This window comes from Agelaius tricolor, unplaced genomic scaffold (genome assembly GCF_023055355.1).
Source record: "Agelaius tricolor isolate 1412-34295 unplaced genomic scaffold, bAgeTri1.0.p SCAF_79, whole genome shotgun sequence".
In the NCBI taxonomy this organism is placed as follows: Eukaryota; Metazoa; Chordata; class Aves; order Passeriformes; family Icteridae; genus Agelaius; species Agelaius tricolor.
Window position 1 is genome coordinate 479,972 of NW_027269339.1, and position 17,758 is coordinate 497,729.

At 39.9% G+C, this 17,758-nt stretch overlaps 1 protein-coding gene across 2 annotated transcripts in view; it reads left to right on the top strand.

The window, feature by feature from the left end:
* SLC9A7 (solute carrier family 9 member A7) overlaps positions 1 to 17,758 on the top strand; it is a 68,990-nt gene that overhangs the window by 24,280 nt on the left and 26,952 nt on the right. For both annotated transcript variants that reach the window (XM_071418242.1, XM_071418243.1), the window contains exons 2-10: positions 8,070 to 8,269; positions 9,568 to 9,645; positions 10,309 to 10,385; positions 11,015 to 11,127; positions 12,435 to 12,540; positions 12,828 to 12,974; positions 16,240 to 16,340; positions 16,692 to 16,780; positions 16,893 to 17,006. In XM_071418242.1, coding sequence (XP_071274343.1) covers positions 8,070 to 8,269; positions 9,568 to 9,645; positions 10,309 to 10,385; positions 11,015 to 11,127; positions 12,435 to 12,540; positions 12,828 to 12,974; positions 16,240 to 16,340; positions 16,692 to 16,780; positions 16,893 to 17,006 — 1,025 coding nt within the window. The remainder of the gene's footprint in view (positions 1 to 8,069; positions 8,270 to 9,567; positions 9,646 to 10,308; positions 10,386 to 11,014; positions 11,128 to 12,434; positions 12,541 to 12,827; positions 12,975 to 16,239; positions 16,341 to 16,691; positions 16,781 to 16,892; positions 17,007 to 17,758) is intronic.

Genomic DNA, 17,758 nt, shown 5'->3' on the forward strand with positions numbered 1-17,758 from the left:
GGTCACTCCTGCGTGAAGGAAGGAAAGGGGGAGACAGTGAGGCAGAGGTTGGTGTTTTTGTGATGGCTCATTGCTGCTCACACCTCTAGGAATATATGTGGTATTGGTACATGTATGGCTTTCACTATTTGGATTTTATAAATAAGGAGGGAAACTTAAATTTTGAAAAGTATAAAGGAGCTTTTAAGATGTTATTTATGAAGTATTTAACAGAAAATGCTTTAAATGCTTTAATCTGTGTTGCATGACACAATGATCATGCAGTAACTAAACTTGAAAACACCCGAGTTGAAATCTGTTGCAGACTGTAATCTCTGCCTGTGCCCTTTATAACTGTGGTATTTTATTTCTAAGTTGAGATTCTCTTTAAATTGTCTTCTGTAGCTTGTCCAAGGCCCTTCACTGAGTCATTACTAAGGCTGGGGTTGGCTCAGGAGCCTTGACTCATAGTCCCATTCTTGGACCAGAGGCCACATGTGATTACCACAGGACAGCAGCTCCTTCCAGGGCTGCCTGTCAGTTCAGGCTGTTTGACCGATGCTGTTGGGTCAGGGTTTATGTGTTTTATGGGTTTAGGGGTTTTTTAATGCTTCTAAACATTTTTTTGGTCTTTTCTGAATTTTAGATTCTAAGGGAGAATAAAACTTGCATTTTTTTCTTACTGGCTGTCATTTTGCCACATATTTATTGTTATCTTTCTGTGGCTGCCCTCTTGCTAATAGGGTATACTCATCCCTCCAAATTATTTGGAACAAAGTAATTTTTTTGGGGCTATAGTTCTCCTGTGCAAATGTAAAGCTGTATGTGAAACTAAATAGTTGTTCAGAAACTAACTTTTGAAATACTGAAGCAATCTTCTGTTTAAATCTCTTGATAGTTGTGTTTTAAATCAATCTTCTACTTTGAACCTGTTCTTTAACCCCACTGTCAGTAAGAATGTGCATTACAGAATAAAACATACCTGCCTGCCCTTGTAGTTCATAAATTTTTTTAACCATTTTGCTATACATATAAGTATGTAAATCATACAACATAACACAAAATGAAAAAGAACTAGATCCCTACACTCCTGTGAGTTTTTTGGAACCAAAGTCTTGTGAGAAGGCACAAGTGCACAGTGCACATGTGTCTGGCAGCACAAAGCCGGCAAGTTAATTTGATATTTGGCTCTGCACAGTGTGCCAATAACTTTTTTGTGTAATCTGTTTATTTTAATTCAAAACTATGCTTAGTTTGGCTTATTTTAAAAGTGAATCAAATGCTTATTACAAAGATGCCCTTGATAGCATAGTGCTATGTCTGCCTACAAGGAGGAAGAACTACCCGCTTGTTTATTGTCTTTTAACTCCCTTATCTAAAATAGCCCCAAGGCAATGACAAAGCATGACCTTGAACTTGTTATGCAGAATTTTAGAGTTTGGATATCCTCAAAATTTTTTCCAGACTTCAAGAATTGGCATCCTCTGCCTTCCTTCCCTGTTGAAAAAGGCTGGGTTTAAATTTTTTTAAACTGAAATGTAGTGAGGATTTATTATGTGCTCACACTGCTGAACATAAACTGCTTCCCATTTTTCAAAGCTTGCATCTTCTGCAGCGGTGTGACAAGCTGGTGAATGCCACACAGGCAACATTGCACCACTGAGAAAGTAGTTGATGATTAGCCATGCTGAGTGCAAGACAGAATCACAGAATCATAATTAGGTTGGGAAAGACCTCTGAGATCAAATCCAATTCGGGACCTAACACAACCATGTCAATGGACCATGGCACTGGGTGGCACATGCAGCTGTTTCTTAAACATCTCCAGGGATGGTGACTCCACCAGCTCCCTGGGCAGTCTGTTCCAATGTCTAATCAGCCTTTCTGTGAAGAAATTCCTCCTAATGTCCAGCTTCAACCTTTCCTGGCACAGCTTTAGGCCATTTCCTCTTGTCCTGTTGCTGGTTACCTGGGAGAAGAGGCTGACCCCACCTGGCTGCAGCCTCCTTTCAGGGGGTTCTAGGGAGTAATAAGGTCACCCTGAGCCTCCTTTCTCCCAGGTTAGCAATCCCAGCTCCCTCAGCTGCTCCTCACAGGATTTGTGCTCCAGACCCTTCACCAGCTCCACTGCCTTTCTCTGGCCTTGCTCCAGCCCCTCAATGTTCTTGAAGTGAGGTGCCCACAACTTGACACAGCACTCAAAGTGTGGCCTCACCAGTGCTGAGTATATGGAAAATACAGATGTTTTCAGAGGCCTGGGGTTCTGCAGACACTGGCTTAACCCTTCTTGAAGGGGTTGTATAGTGGTGTTCCTCTGCCCTCCCATGCAGGGTAGTAAAATCAATGGCAAGAAAATATAGGTATAGAGAGTGAGTTGCTAGTGCTTCTGGAGATGGTATGTAATATCTGATCTGATTTTTTTTTTTAAATATGCAGTGTTACTGGCTCAGTTCTGGATCAAGAAAATGCTTGAATTATTTTGTTCAAGTGTTGAAACTTTGGCAAAAATCACTGTGAAATTTGAAGGTGTGGATTGTGATGTTCAAAGGATGACTGTAATAGGAAAAATACTTTATTTGTTTAGGCTATTAAAAGTAAAACTTTCCAAGTGTAATGTCTTGATGCACGTAAACATGCAGAAGAAAAGTGATCTATGTGTTAAACACTGTGTATTATTATTAGTGTTTCACCTTGAAAATACATACAGGACTTTCTTTCATCCTTCTTGCCAAGTGTTTTTCAGCTTTGCTTCTTTGCCCTCAAGCTGGTAGAAAGTTCAGTTTGGATGTAGGGAAGAAAAATCTAAACTTCTAAACATAAGAAATCCTTTTTTCCTCCCCACATTCATTGCGTGTATTTTCAAAAGCTAACAGTATTTTATTCTCTATCACTGAAGAAATTGGTGTTCAGGTACGTAAAATGTGCTATTGGCCTCTGTGTGGGCTGCACTCAGGGATGACAAACTCTGCCAAGCCAAGACTGGCTCTCACCATTGACAGTGTTGCCCAGCTTCACAAACCTGTCAGTGGTTTGCTGTAGTGTCACTTCCAAAAGATACTACTATTGTATTAAAAAAAAATCAAAACCAAAAAAACACAAGAGAAGTACTAGTAACAAGTGCTTTATGTGATGTATCACAGTACTTGCTTTCCTGTATTTATGTGGAATTAGCTGAATATCTCCTGGTCACCCCTTTTGGCTGCTTTTGATAGGCTCAGTTGAGGCCCAAGACAGGTGGCAGGTGAGGGTGGACTGGGGCAGTAAAGGCAGCCCCCTCCTGGCCTGCTGGATCTCTTTGGCTTTTATGGTGACACTCATTGCTATTTCTTTTGCTCTGACTTACTGAGTTAGGAGATCAGCCTGTCATTTAAGCAAAATAAAAACCCAGCTCCAAAGCAACAGATAGCCCCAAGACCTGATCCAGAAAGCAATTAAGGTGATTTAAAAGAAATGTTTGCAGTATGAGGTGTCTGTCTGAGGGGTCCAAATGTTCATGGAAAAGACCTTAGGAGGTAGTCTTGTCCAGCCCTTTGCTCACAGCAGGCCCCCTCAGCTTGGGTTGCTCATGGCCATACTCAAGTGAGATTTGGCTATATGCAAGGAAGGAGATGATGCAGCCTTTGTGACAGCCTGTTCTGGTGCTTAGCCACTTCATTGTTTCAAAAAACAAGCCTTGCCTAATTTTTTTCACCTGCATTGCAACAAGATTGTAGCCTTTATTCTTAATCACTGTGTGCTTTCCAGAAGATTCTGTCCCTCTCTTCTCTGTCTCCCCAGAGAGTAGCTGCAAACAGCAGAAAAATCTCTACCAAGTCTCCCTCAGTTTGAAGGTTGGAGGGCAAGGACCCTCAGCTTTCAGCACCTAGCTCTTTACCAGAAGTGTGTGAAAGAAACTGTATCTAGACAGGTTTGAGCTCATGGATTGATCCACTCCACTGATCCTCAGATCAAGTTGAATTCACTGATCAAACTGTGTGATGTGAAGTGTGAATGCCTCTGGTTCCTGCAGTCAGCTGCCAGCTGGCTCTCCCTGAAACCTCAGGGCAGCTTCAGCAGAGAACTGGGCTGGAAATCACACAGACCACAGCTCTTAGCAGATAAAGGCACTCGTGGTTATGTGTGTCTTTCTGAATCCATGTTCTCGCTTCAGTGACTTCTGTACTCAAACAAAACCAAAAGTAAAGATGACATTTTAAATGGTCTATTGTTAGATTGGTGTTGACCAATCCATTTGCATCAAAGGAGGTTTAGATTGGATATTAGGATTATTTTTTCACTGAAAGGGCAGTCAAGGATTGGAATTACCCGGGAAGGTGGATGAGTAACCATCCTGGAGGTGTTTAAAAGTTGTGTAGGTGTGACACTTAGGAACATGGTTTAGTGGTGGACTTGGCACTGCCAGGTTAACAGTTGGACTCTGTGATCTTAGGTGTTTTCCAACCTAAATGATTCTATGACTATGTCTGAAATCTAGTATTTTTCATTATCAATAGTGATTTGTTTCAGAAGGGACAAAATATTCCCAGGATTTAATGCTTCACTTTTAGTAAGATGTTCTTTGTGTACAACCTGCATGATCAGCATTGTATAGGCAAGCTGCTGGCACAAATGCTCTCTATTAAAAGTGAGAATCCAAGTCATGCATACAGGTTATTAGGTATTAGTTTTTGAGATAATACTTCATAAGAGTCTTTGAGCAATGTTGTAAACTTGCCCTTGCAATAGCTACCACAACCCAAAACTTTGAAAGTAAGGCCCTTCTCAAATTTTGAAGTATTTGTACCCATTTATGGCTTTTTCTCTCTTGTTGCAGTCTTTCAATAAAAGGCAGTGCTGGATTTATTTGGCCTAGAGGTTCTCTTTTAGAAGAGGTAGAGTGTTCTTAAGCAGTCAGAAAAATATTTGCTTTTGTTCCAGGTTCTCCATAAGCTCTTCAGCAGTAACCCCTTGGGTAGGAGTGACATAGAGTTTATGTACTGATTCTTCTGTATCTGTTCCTAGGTTCCAGCAGCCATTCCTTGCTTCCAAATAAGCAACAGAGCCATACTGAATTTATGCTTATGTTAACAGTAAGATTTAGTCTAGGCTTGTCCATTGAAAAATTCTGGGTATCTCTCTTTCTGTTCTACTTTTGTCCTTCAGCTGCAACTCTGATGTTTCAGGAATGGTTGAAATCAAGCATCCAGAGAAAATTATGGAGGATACTCTGGTCTCTGTATAACACCTAATGGCAGACAGCTTAGGAGGGCATCCTTCCTGAGGCTATAAATCAGGCTGTTTCTTCCACCTGAAAAGCATTTGGGGTTTTAGTTTTTTGTGATCTTGGAGAGCTGATTGAACTCTCTGAACTTTGTTAATGTTGTATTATCAAGTGAGATGTGATGTAGAAATCACATAACAAGTCCAGTAACTTTTTAGTGTGTAAAAGATGCAATGCTCATTGGAAAACAGAAAATTCTTCCAAATAGTTTTCTGCGAAGACTTCAAATAGTTTTAAGAAAAGAACTAACAACTTTTGTCAAATGTGTGCTTTAATGTTTCACTTCAATATTCAAAACCTGTTGGTTTGGGACCACATTATGTATCTAGTAGTATGCCTGTAACTTTGTAAAGTCAGGGAGCTTTCCATTCTTCTAATTCATCTTTTGAGCTAACAAATATCTAGTATTTTGCTAATAAAACTGGCTGTGGAATTTGTGTGTCTTCCTAGGGCCCCTTTTGTTTTCATATGTTTCCTTTAATGACTGAGCTGTGGGTGGCTTTACCCACTTGACTGCTTCTGACAGCCTTTTGCCTCAGCAAAGGTCCAGGTGCATCCTGCTGCAAGACAGCACCCTGACAGCAGAGACCACGTGCTCCTAAACTGCATGGTGCTCAGTAGAAAAAACTCACCCATTTTGCTGTTTTATCAATAGGAGGTGAATGAAAAGTCCCTGTAGCTGTGCTGCTGGGCCATGGGAGAGTGAGGATATGGGATAGAATGTTTCACTTCAAATGAGAAGTACTAGTTATGAATATAATTGTCATATAACTGGTATATCTCATTATGGAGGAGAATGTACAAGTGGGTTATAGCCAAGTGGGTTATAGTTACATAGTGCAATCGCCTCCTGCTCTCAGGTTTCTCTTCCTAATGCAATAGTAATGGGGTTTCTCATCTGCTTTTGCAATGCATTCAGTAAGGACAGTCTCTGACCCTAAGAAGCTACTCTAAGAAGTGTCCCCCTCTCTATTCTCAGTTGAGTAGCAATATTGAATTGGCTTTATGCCACAGCTATGTATAAGCTCATCTGTACAGTTTTCTTTTTGCATTCTGATTTACTACAGGATTTCTGGCTGATGCTGGTTAGATTGATTTTTACCACAGTCAGTCTTCCTGATGTCTTCTGTGAGTGTAGCCCTTCCTAGCTGTGAGTAGGGTGAGAGCAGCAGAAAGCTTAGGCTGCTTGCTTGGCTGGGTTGATGAAGGGGTCTGTAGCCATAACTGGTAGTGCAAGTGGCTTGGAGGTGACTGGCTGTAAACTCACTTTGTGGAGAGCTGTGTTTCTGCCTCATCCATCATACATAGCTGCAAAATGCTCTGGTGGTGTTAGGAGATGCTCCTGTAAATCTGTGTATTTAAATTATTAGCATTGAAATTTCAGTAAGTAGATTTATCTTGTTTAGGAGATCTCTTCCTGTGTTCTCTCTGAGTATGTACTTCCCTTTTCTAAATAAAATGTCTCTTAATATTCTGGTTACTTTGGAATGATCATGTTGCTGCTCTGTTCTTAGAGAAGGAAGGCTGGAGATATGCTTCCCACTAGTGTCACAGCTGCTACCTGCTGTATCTTCTTGCATTAAAACAGTTTTGTTACTATGGACTTCAGGAGAATGAGATGTGTTTCTTTGGTTGGCTTTTTGGGGGTGCAGCTTGGTTACTCTTTGCACTATGTCATGACAATACGTCTATTTGGGGTTTTTGTTATGTATGGTAGATTTTTTGTTTGTTTTACCTCATTTATTTTTTGGTTACTACCTGTCAGCTTCATTCACTCTCTGGGGAAGCTATGGATGCAGAGGGAGGGTCACAGGGAGCAAACCCAACACTAACTACTGACTCGTCAACAAAAGCACCAAATACCCATCTTCATCTTGCAGTTGCCTGGATTAAATTGCAGATCATCCTAAGGCAACAGGGAGCCTTCAGTAAGTGGGTATCAATTTGTTTACTTACCAGAACAAAACCACTTTGACTACTCTTATATGTTCTCTCTGCAGATGTTCTTTTCTTAGCACATTGTAGCAGGAATAGTGCTCAGTTAGAACTTTGTTCTTCTCCAGACCCTTGGCATTAAGTTAGGAATTATTTTTGTCACTGAGTCTGAAGTATTTGTTATTGGTAGGATTTCCTGGTTGGATTTTCTCTGCTGCCTAAGTGATTTGCCCTATATTCCTGAATCCCAGATCTCTTATGATTGCTCATTTACACCTTATTTTATTTTTGTTTATATGAAATGTGAAAAATGCTTGCAAATGACATATAGTGACTTCTTTGTGCATGTCATCTGTCTTAGTTTTAAAGTTTGTGGAGTACACAGAAGATTGTGCAGCAGGCATTGTTTACTTGCGTAGAATTATAAGACTAAAAACTGTGTTCTTGCTGCAGCATCAGATAATATGGCAAACATCACCATTCCAGATCAGTTATGGTCATGTGTTTCCAGCAGTCGTTGCTTTCTGGCAATAGTGTTTGCTTGGTTCTGTCCTAAGGCAGGAGAAATGTATTTGATGTGTCCTAATGTTCAGCCTCTCATGTGACTGGGGGTTTACACTTTCAAGGCGTGAATGAGGGTGAGGAAGACAAAAACTGAAATGGAGCTCTTTGTTTGTCACTTCAGTCAGGTACCAGATACTTCAGATTCACTGGTAGTTTTGATGTGCTCAGGGCCTCTCTTCCCCTGCAGGAAACTGATAGTACGAATTGACTTCAACGTGTTTATGATGCCCATATGCTTGTAAAGTTCATGCACGATCCCTTGGATGATGTTTGAAACTTGTATAGTGCGGGAGTATCAAATCAGCCTCATGGATTTTTACCTCTCTTCCAGGACTCATAGTTGGGGTGATCCTGAGATATGGGACCCCCTCCACCAGTGGCCATGACAAACCATTCAGCTGCTCCCAGGAGGACAGGCCCTTCACCACCCTGCTGGTCAATGTCAGCGGCAAGTTCTTCGAGTACACGCTCAAAGGGGAAATTAGCCCTGGCAAGATCCACAACGTGGAGCAAAATGACATGTTGAGAAAGGTGAGGCTGTACCATTTCACATGCTTGGCTAAGCTCCTCCTTCATCTATGCTTCCCTCCCTCCTCCACCCTGTTTGCACCTCAGGCAGTGTCAAGTGTCAGTATTCCTGATAGTAACAGCACTTTAATGCTTAATTCAAAAGCACCTTCTGTATTATATCACTGCTGGAGAAAGTGTACTCTGTTACATGTATGTGGTGCTTTCCTAAAGGCCTTGGTTTGAAGACTTAATGTTTCTAACATATGCAGAATTTACAGAGACCAGCTGAACTGAAAATAAAAGCCTTGTGCTGCCTTGTATAAATGGAAAATAAGGAAAATTTTAATTTCTTAATGAGAAGTGATTGTTCCTTTGTTGTTTTGGTCTTTTTTCCCTAGGGTTTTAAAATCTGTTTATTGTCAGGAAATAGTTACTGCTTCCACCCTATAAACCACCAAATGAGGTGGTCTGGTGTTAGAAGTAAAATTCACCTATTAGCAGTTATTCAGATGTGTTATTTGCCTTTTTATTCAGTGTCAGGAATTAATCAGCTTTTGTTTGTATCAAAGCTAGACTTTGAAGCATAGGACTGGGATCTAAAAGTACTTCTTTCTGCAGATTATGAAGAGAGTTTAGCTGTCTCTGTGTATCTGTCTGCTGTGGGCATCTCAAGTTAGCTGAAGTGAGTCCTACCGTGGGAGGGCACAGTTGTAGTGTTTGTCTTCTAACCTGTGCTTAGGCAGCAGGTGAAGAGAGCCTAGTTAGTCCCATAATTGTGAAGGTCTTCTGATTGCATTTTAACTGTTGATTTTTGTTTTTAGTGTAGTGTAGTCCTTCATGGATATCTGGCACTCCTACTGAAATACATGGAAGAGGTGTATGATCCAAATTTCTGAAAACCAGTCTTGTATCTGACTTGATTGGCTTACAATAACTATTTAGTGGCTAAATATGCACAAAACAAGTAAGCTAAAATAGCATTTCATCTGCAGCTATACCAATATCAAGTATCACAACAGGAGAAATCTTCTCCAGCATCATTTCTACTAGAAATTTTTAATCTAAATAGGGGACTGTGTTTGGGACTGCTGCCAGATCACAAGTAACCAATGTAATGCCTATTTTTTCTGGATGCTATTTACGAACAGGAGTTGTAGCTTTTTGCTGCCATGTACAAATAGAGCTGGCCAATGTTTTAGAAGCTCTGCTTATCTATTTCATCAACCAAAAATAGTGGTTGTCAGCAAATTAATGAGGAAAAAGCCCTAACAATTTGTATATGTCTGTTTCTAATTGAAATTTTATATTTTATTTTTTAGGTAACATTTGACCCAGAAGTTTTCTTCAACATTCTATTGCCTCCTATTATTTTTCATGCTGGTTATAGCCTGAAGAAAGTAAGTGCAATAACTTCTGAGGAGAAGAGATCCTTTTTTTTAATGAGAGATTGCTGATTTGTTCAGGATTGTAGTCTCCTTTCAGGCATTTACTTACAGTAAGAAAAATCTAATTTCCTCTAGAGATGGTTAGGTCATATTGTTTTAAGAGAAAATACATATATTTTTGAGTATAAATGTATTAAACCTTACTTAATTTTGCTGATTTGTTTTCCTTTGAACTTAGCCAGACATTCATGTCAGTTTCATTTAAAGTAAATGATGTTCTGTTATGAATTGGTTTGGTCCTTCTCAAATGTCCAAAATGCAGTAAATTATGCTGAGAGGCTGACCTAACCCTGAATCCCAGAGGAGATGTGCCAGACCCTTAATGGTAGAAGGGTTCAGATTCTGATCTTGCTTGAAGACACCATGAATTGGTGCTGGTTTCTGTCAATAAGCCTTCTGTCAGTAAGCTTCATGTAGGGTCTAATGCATGGCACAGATCTGGTTTATTCAATTTATTGAAGTTAGATTGAATTTACTTAGCAGTAATTGAAATGTTTCTCTGAAATAGACATGTGCTTCTGTGTATTGATACAAGTGAAGTAGTGTGCTACATGGTTCTGAATGGGCAATATAACTTTGCTAAAGTAAGTATATAAACCTCTTTTTCTTGTGCAGAGACACTTTTTCAGGAATTTGGGGTCCATTTTGGCTTATGCCTTTTTAGGAACAGCAGTGTCTTGTTTTATTATTGGGTAAGTGAACTCTGATATCAGTTTCTCTCTACACTACAGCTTAAGCTGATAAAGCACACTCTCTGTCTTTGCCTGCATATATATATTTGATGTATGTATATACAGACACATTTAATTTAAGATAGGTGGTCACGTTGGTTTGCTTGCCTACAATCTCTTATCCTGCTCATATTACTCTGTCTTGTATATGGATATTCTGAATAACAGAAATCCTGAACTGTATTTGTGATCTTGACTTGTGTCTCTACGAATTTCACTAGAGAGGTAGTCTATTATTATAGATTGTTCTTACCTCAGAGCTTTTGGCTTATGTATTGTGTTGGGAGAAATAATACTGAAGGGAATTTTGAGCAGAGAAAACTTGGTGGGAAATGAAAGAAACATGTAGACTCTGTGCTAATTGTGTGAAGATTTCAGACTTTACTCATTGGTTTTATATGATGTCTTCTGGATCATATATTGCTTGATTTACTTCATAGGGATAAAAGGAAAGTTCACTTTGAGAGCTTTCTGCTACACTGAGCTGCAGCATAAACAAGCCTGTCTGAAATACTGTTGCTTGTGCTTTCCCTTGGTCTGCCTGAAATGCACCAGATTGACTTGGAATGTTTCATCTTCTTTCTCTTCAGGAATCTCATGTATGGGGTTGTGAAGCTAATGAAGTTGGTGGGTCAGCTGTCTGATAAATTCTATTATACAGACTGCCTCCTCTTTGGAGCGATAATATCTGCCACTGATCCAGGTACCTTGATGAACATTTTTAATAACCTTCCAAAATAAACTTATTGTTAGGATTTTCAGCTGCATATTAACAGGACTCTATTTTCAGTTATCTCATATTAGTATCTCTGAACCTCTTCTCTGAAATACATGCAAATTCTGAGCATTGTGAAAGCTGTTCTCTGCTGATTTGTGACTGAACTGGCGTGACATCATGGTATATTTGGAGAAAAGCCTAGCCCTCCTGTTCAAATACTTAAATGTTTTTTGTTAAATGGCTTCTTGTTAAGTGTGCATCAAGTTTAGGATGGCAAATAGATGAAATTATTGTTTTTTCTGGATAGCAGGACTTCCTTCTTCAGCTACATTGCTTGGGACTGGGCAGTTTAAGAGCAGTACTTGAAGCTTTTAGCTTCTTTAGGTGGGGGATTTCCTGTTCCTCTTTCAAATAGACTTCATGTTTTAGAAGTTAAGGCAGAAGAATGCTTCTCTAGCCACGTAATTTCAGCTTTTGCCCAAATAATGTAGACATCCTTCAGAGTCAAGCAGGCTCACATGGAAGTCTCCACTTGTCAGATCAGTTTGTAGGGCTGGCAAAGATCAGGGGCCAGGGTGGGGAGTGCTGAATATGCAGCTTGACATTTAAAGCAGTTTATTTGAGGTGATTAGTGTGAAAATGGGAAGTAGCTCCTGTGATTGAGCTGAGCTCTGAACAGCTGGTGGCTGCATACAATTTATGCAAAAAATCACCATGTGATTTTTGAAGTGCGTATATGGGAACATCTTCAAGATCATGGTCTTTCATCTCAGAATTTTCTTGAAAGAATGATTATAAATATTTAGTACTCTTGTCCTTTTTAAATTATGTGGAAATTCACACCTGTGGCATAATGGATACTTAGGGGAACACTTAGGATTATTTGTGCTGTTTTACAGTGGCTGAGATGATAAACTTGTGTCAACAATCCATACAGCTTTTAAAAGCAGGAAGAGCTGTGCAACATTTTGCTTACTGTTTTATATGGAATATGTTCTAAAATAATATCAGGGCTTGTGTAGAAGGACTTTGTCTGCCCCATGCCCCTTGCTCATGGGGGCCTTGCTATGAACACTGTGCAGATAGGGGGACAAAAGAGCCACCCCTTAATGGAGCTGCCCCAAAACTGATGGAGGAATCGCTTACTTGTAGGAAAACATGACTATGGTTTCCCATTTTAGTTTTGATGCTGTTACTTCAGTTCCTGGGTTTTCTTGCTTAGCCAAACTGGAAAGTCTGTTCCACAGCTCATGCAGTGGTTGCAGTGTTGTTTTCCACTTTTCTGTCTGTAGTTACCGTGCTGGCAATATTTAATGAGCTGCATGCTGATGTGGATCTCTATGCCCTTCTGTTTGGAGAGAGCGTGTTGAATGATGCTGTTGCCATTGTATTATCCTCGTAAGTAACTATGGGATTTTCTACTCTGAAATCACTAAATTGCTTTTGGCATTTGTCTAAAATAAATGCTTTTTCTGAGAAACATTATTTTAAGCTTAAATGGATTGCCTTTAACTGGATTGATAACCATTGCAAACATTTTCCAAGGCCCCTAATGCATGCACAGGCCAGAATGACACATATGCCTTCAGCATGGGATTGTCTCCCTGTAGCTCAGGTAGTGCTGCTACAGAAAAAAATCTTTCCTGATGCCACTTCTAACTTGCCATTATGTTCTCTCTTTCTAGATCTATAGTTGCCTACCAGCCAACAGGTGAAAATACCCATGCTTTTGATGCTGCAGCATTTTTCAAGTCTGTTGGTGTTTTCCTGGGAATATTCAGTGGTTCTTTCATGATGGGAGCGGTGACAGGGGTTGTGACAGCTCTGATATCCTTTTTCATATTTGGTATTCCAGCTGAGATGGCACATGTGGATATTATGAGGGCTTTCCTGTTTCCCATTATAGCAGAATTGACTATAGCTTGTTTAATTCAAAGTGTGAAGACATGATGAGTATACATTTGACTTCTTTTCTATAGAAAGACATTATAGGTACTCACAGAAATCAACCCTTTCCAATAAAACTGAGGCCATAGTAGAAGTTTTAGTGATTTTGCTGCAGCAAACCAAGGCATGTCCTAATAATGTCCAGTTTCTTTTTATGGAGTTATAAAACCTAGTGTTTATTATTAGCCTTGAAAAACATCTCCTATGATAATTGGTATTTGATTCTGTCTTCAGCAAAATCTCTCAGCTATTTCTGACCCCCACAGCATTCTTTGAGTCCTGTATTTGAACTTTTTGCCAGAAATCTGATGTCATACATCTTGGATAAGATTTTATCTCTGTGAGAGTTTTACTCAATAACATGATGTGCCTTGCATAATCTATTCCATTCTCTTGATGCTTGTTGCTGTTGTTTGTTTAGATCTCTGAGGTGCTTAGCAAGCAATTTGTGTGGGTCTTGTTTTAGGCTCAGGCAGTAGACCTTCAGCCTGACCTAGTCCAGGAGTCATGATGCTTCTTCAGGAGCAAAATGAAGTCTCTGCTTTCTGACAGGCTAGTATAGCCATATCTGTACATATCCCAGGCTGCTCTGACGTGCCCAGGCTTCTGAACACTGACTTGAAAGGGGTAAAATGTGATGTTCTGCACCATGATCATGAACCTGTGACTCTGAAGCTGTACTGTCTGAACTGTATCTTACATACACACTGTACAGATTTTCCTGACATGCCTGCATGATGGAAACCCTTTAAGTATAATGGGGAAGAAGTGCTATTGATGCTCTAATGCTCGGTCTCAGTTCCACTGATCTGCAATCTATGTGACCAAGAACCACCATTCCTCCTCTGGCTTTTAGGCTACCAGCCATGCATAGCTCTCACTGCTCAAATGCAGTTGTTGTGGGTTTTGGCTGAAATGCCTTCAGATCCACTTTGTAAAATTATGCTTCTGACGCAGCAGCCAGTCCTTGCTTTTTCTAATGATTGTGCTCAGGAGGGTGATGTGAGGCTGTATAGAACAAAGCCTCTGTGGTGGCATTTTGTATATGTGGTGGGGATATTTTTATTTTTGTTCTGTTTCAGTTTTGTGTTCTTTTTCTTAGGTTGTTTAATTATACAACTATTTTCTTTTGGAAACATCCTTAATGTCATGTAATGATGTATAAGCAAAAAAAAATTACATTTTACTATTCATAGCTGATTAAAACCCATAAATTAAGTATTAATTTAATATTTCTATAGCGTGAAGTACCTATACCCATACCTCTCTGAGTAAGGGAGTCATGCACTGTCCTTTGAGAATAGATAGAATGCTCAGTTTCCAAATTATGCAGATAATATACAAGGACTTATTCTGGCTCTCAGCAAGCTGTCTCTGGTTTTTTTTTAATAGTTAAGTTATAGTACCACATTCTATATTTTTACTAAATTGCAGCATCTGACTGCTTGAAGAGATGTGGAATACAAGGCCATGTCTACCAAGTAAAGAAAATAATTAAGAAAAATAAAGAATAATTTAGTTTCAGCTAACATTTCAGTTTGATCAATTATATGAAATAATAAAATATTTTTCTTTTCTTGCCTTTCTCTCGCCTTGAACTTCCTCCAAAACGATGAGCACAGGTTTTCATTTCAGATTTAATGAAATATTTTGGTGTGGTTACTGACAATAACAGCAAGTTAAACAGTTTGAGTCATAAAACTGCCAGAAAAGACTGGAAATAAGGAACTGGTTCTGACAAGGCCCTTTGCCTAACTTTGGGGGAGCAAGGTTTAACCTTTTCCTCTCCCATGGAGTGACTGCTGTTATCCAGTTTCCTTAGGCATCTATGAATGTCCCTTGAGCCAGGCACTGGGATTATCTGAGTACTCTGTGGGGAAATGGGTTCCAGTTTTGGTTATGGTGGATGTTGCTGCTTCAGAAGCATGATCTAAGAAAATAGATTTGTTTGGGGGAAGTGGTGGGGAGGAATTCAGCTGAGCTCAGAAGTTTTAGATGTGGTTTCTGTGCAGAATTAACAGCTGTTTAAGAAGTATGCTGTGCTTTATACTTGGTGTAATGCCAACATGGAGGTTAATTTGTGTTTTTTAATGGTGCTCTGGCTTTGTTTTGAGAGCAAACTTCTGACAAAGCAAGGTTATGGCTGAAGGTGTATCTGGAGTAAATGTTTGCCCTAGTCCAAGTTAGCAGAGAATGTCAGCAGGAAGTAGGTGTGAGTGGAGAGTTGGCACTGATTGCCTTCATATGAGCTGTGCATAGCTGTTTGCACCTCAGATACAGCGTGCTGTTCAGTGTGTACCTGCTGCCAGAGTAGTGCTCAGGAAAAAAACCAACACAGAAAGGATTCTATAAATAGGTGAACAACCTATGTGTGAAGAGCTAAATTTAACACTACTAAAGTCTGTTCCGCTTCTTCAGTAACTATATGAATTGCTAATTCAGGGTGTGCTTTGTTGTTCCTCAGGTTTTGCTCCCCTCTGCAAGATGAACTTGTTTTTCCTTTCCTTTGAAAGACTGAGCTGCTCTGAGTTGGCCTTTTCTCTAAAACACATCAGCACAAGGAGAGGAAATACATTTTGTAGGCAACAATTGTTTTGCCCTAAAAGTACTGAAGTAGCCAGGCTTGCTGGAAAAGACTTACTAACAAATCCGAGAAGAAAAATTCTTGTTGATCTTAGGGTTGCTGCAGTCAAGAACAGCTCTGTAAATTAAATGCTTTTGAATGCATTTTATGCTTTATTTGGAGATGGGAGTGGGACTCATAATTGAGGTTGGCAGGGTGAACTAAACATCATTCCCCCACCAATCCCCTGAAAAGCCAAGGCACACACAGTCTAAAAGGAACAGCAGGTCTATGTCCCTTCCTTTCTAGCACTTCAAAGGGAACCATGGAATAAGATAATATTACTTCTAAGACGTGGAGCCACACTTTATGCTATGGATGTGCAACAAAAATAACCAAAACTGATTGTTGCAAGTTGAGTCTGATGTTTGCCTTGATGTGTTGGAATTTGCATTTTTCAGCATCAAAAGTGTTTTGTTTTCCAACAAGCATGGGCTGTTAGTACATAAAAGTGTTTTTCAGAAGTACTGGGAACAGAGAAGCCAAAGGATTTCCTTTTGATCCCTTAACAAGTGACTTAACGTGACAAAGTTTACCAAGTTGCACTGCTTCCCCCTGCTGGAAACGGCTCTCTTCTTCTTGATGTCCTGGAGCACTTTCTTGCTTGCAGAAGCATGTGGATTTACTGGTGAGTTGCTTGGATTTAAGCACAGAAGTCCATCTCAGCAGCTATTTTTCCACTTTCTCACTAAAGCTTTTCAATGAGAAATATGTTTGTGCCTAAATTTGTGTTGTTGGGTTTTTTTTGCCTTCTGTTCAATGTTGAAGCTGCAGCTCACTGTGTAAAAAAGGCAATGATTTGGTTCAGACACATCTCCCTAACCTGGTATCTCACTCACTTGAATCATAAGAGTCAAGAGAAGAAGAGTCATAAATCTCAAGGTTAAGAATGATGTATGGATTAAATGGAGCTGGTGAAGGGAAAGTGTGGTGAGCTGGCAGTAAACAGGCTGATTTTTACATGTGGTTCTGTTCACAGGTGTGGTGGCTGTCCTGTTCTGTGGAATTACCCAGGCACATTATACATACAATAACTTGTCAGTTGAATCAAGAAGCCGCACTAAGCAGGCAAGGATGTCTTTTACCTTTTTTACAGTGCATTGCTGTAGTAGTTCAAGTATTTTTGTTTTTACAGCATCTTTTTTACTTGCCCTTTAACATGTGATGGTTTTCTCTCTAGCTCTTTGAGGTGTTGCACTTCCTGGCGGAGAACTTCATATTTTCTTATATGGGCTTGGCACTATTTACTTTCCAGAAGCACATATTCAGCCCAGTTTTCATTATTGGAGCTTTTGTATCCTTTTTCACATTGTGTGAGGTTTCTCTATTTTCTTATGGGCCCAAAAACTTGTGATATCTGTTGGTTTTATCAAACAGAGAATGGTGGCTGCCCTAAGTTTTCCTAATGTCTTGCAGGTGCAATAATTTGGAGAAAAATGTTTGGTTACCCCTTACATCAAAGCCCTAAGCCTCTGTGCCACATAGTTGTTGGCTCTGTACCTGAATGTTAGAAGCCATATAATTTCACTAGATAAAGAAATGAATATGCTTTACTGCATGCTTTGGCTATTCACAGCCAACATTGCTAATGTTGTTCTTGTATTTGAACTTTGGAGACCTAGAAAGGGATCAATTCTTCTCTCTACTTCCAGTGGCCCCTTGAGAAGGTAAGGGGCAAACTTCAAATACATAAAAAGGAATGTGGGTGAATAGATCATCTTTGAGCAACTCCCCAGAGGTCAGCATCTCGGGTGATGGGAGGAGAAAGGAACTCAGCTGGGGTGCAGACCATTAAATGAAGGGTACACAATTAAAGGTTCTGCCATTGTCTCTGGTTCACTTGGTACCTGACTCTCAAACTCCCCAGAACTGAACACTTTGTAGTAGTCACACTCATGTAAGCTCTGCATCCTGCCCCTGTTGAATGGATTGTGTAACTCTCTCCTCACTATATTCCTGGCTGCTTGAAAATTCAGCTGAATTCTAAGTGTGCATGAAGAAATGGGAACCAGTCTTCCAGTCTTCATTTCCCTCTGCCTGCTGTAG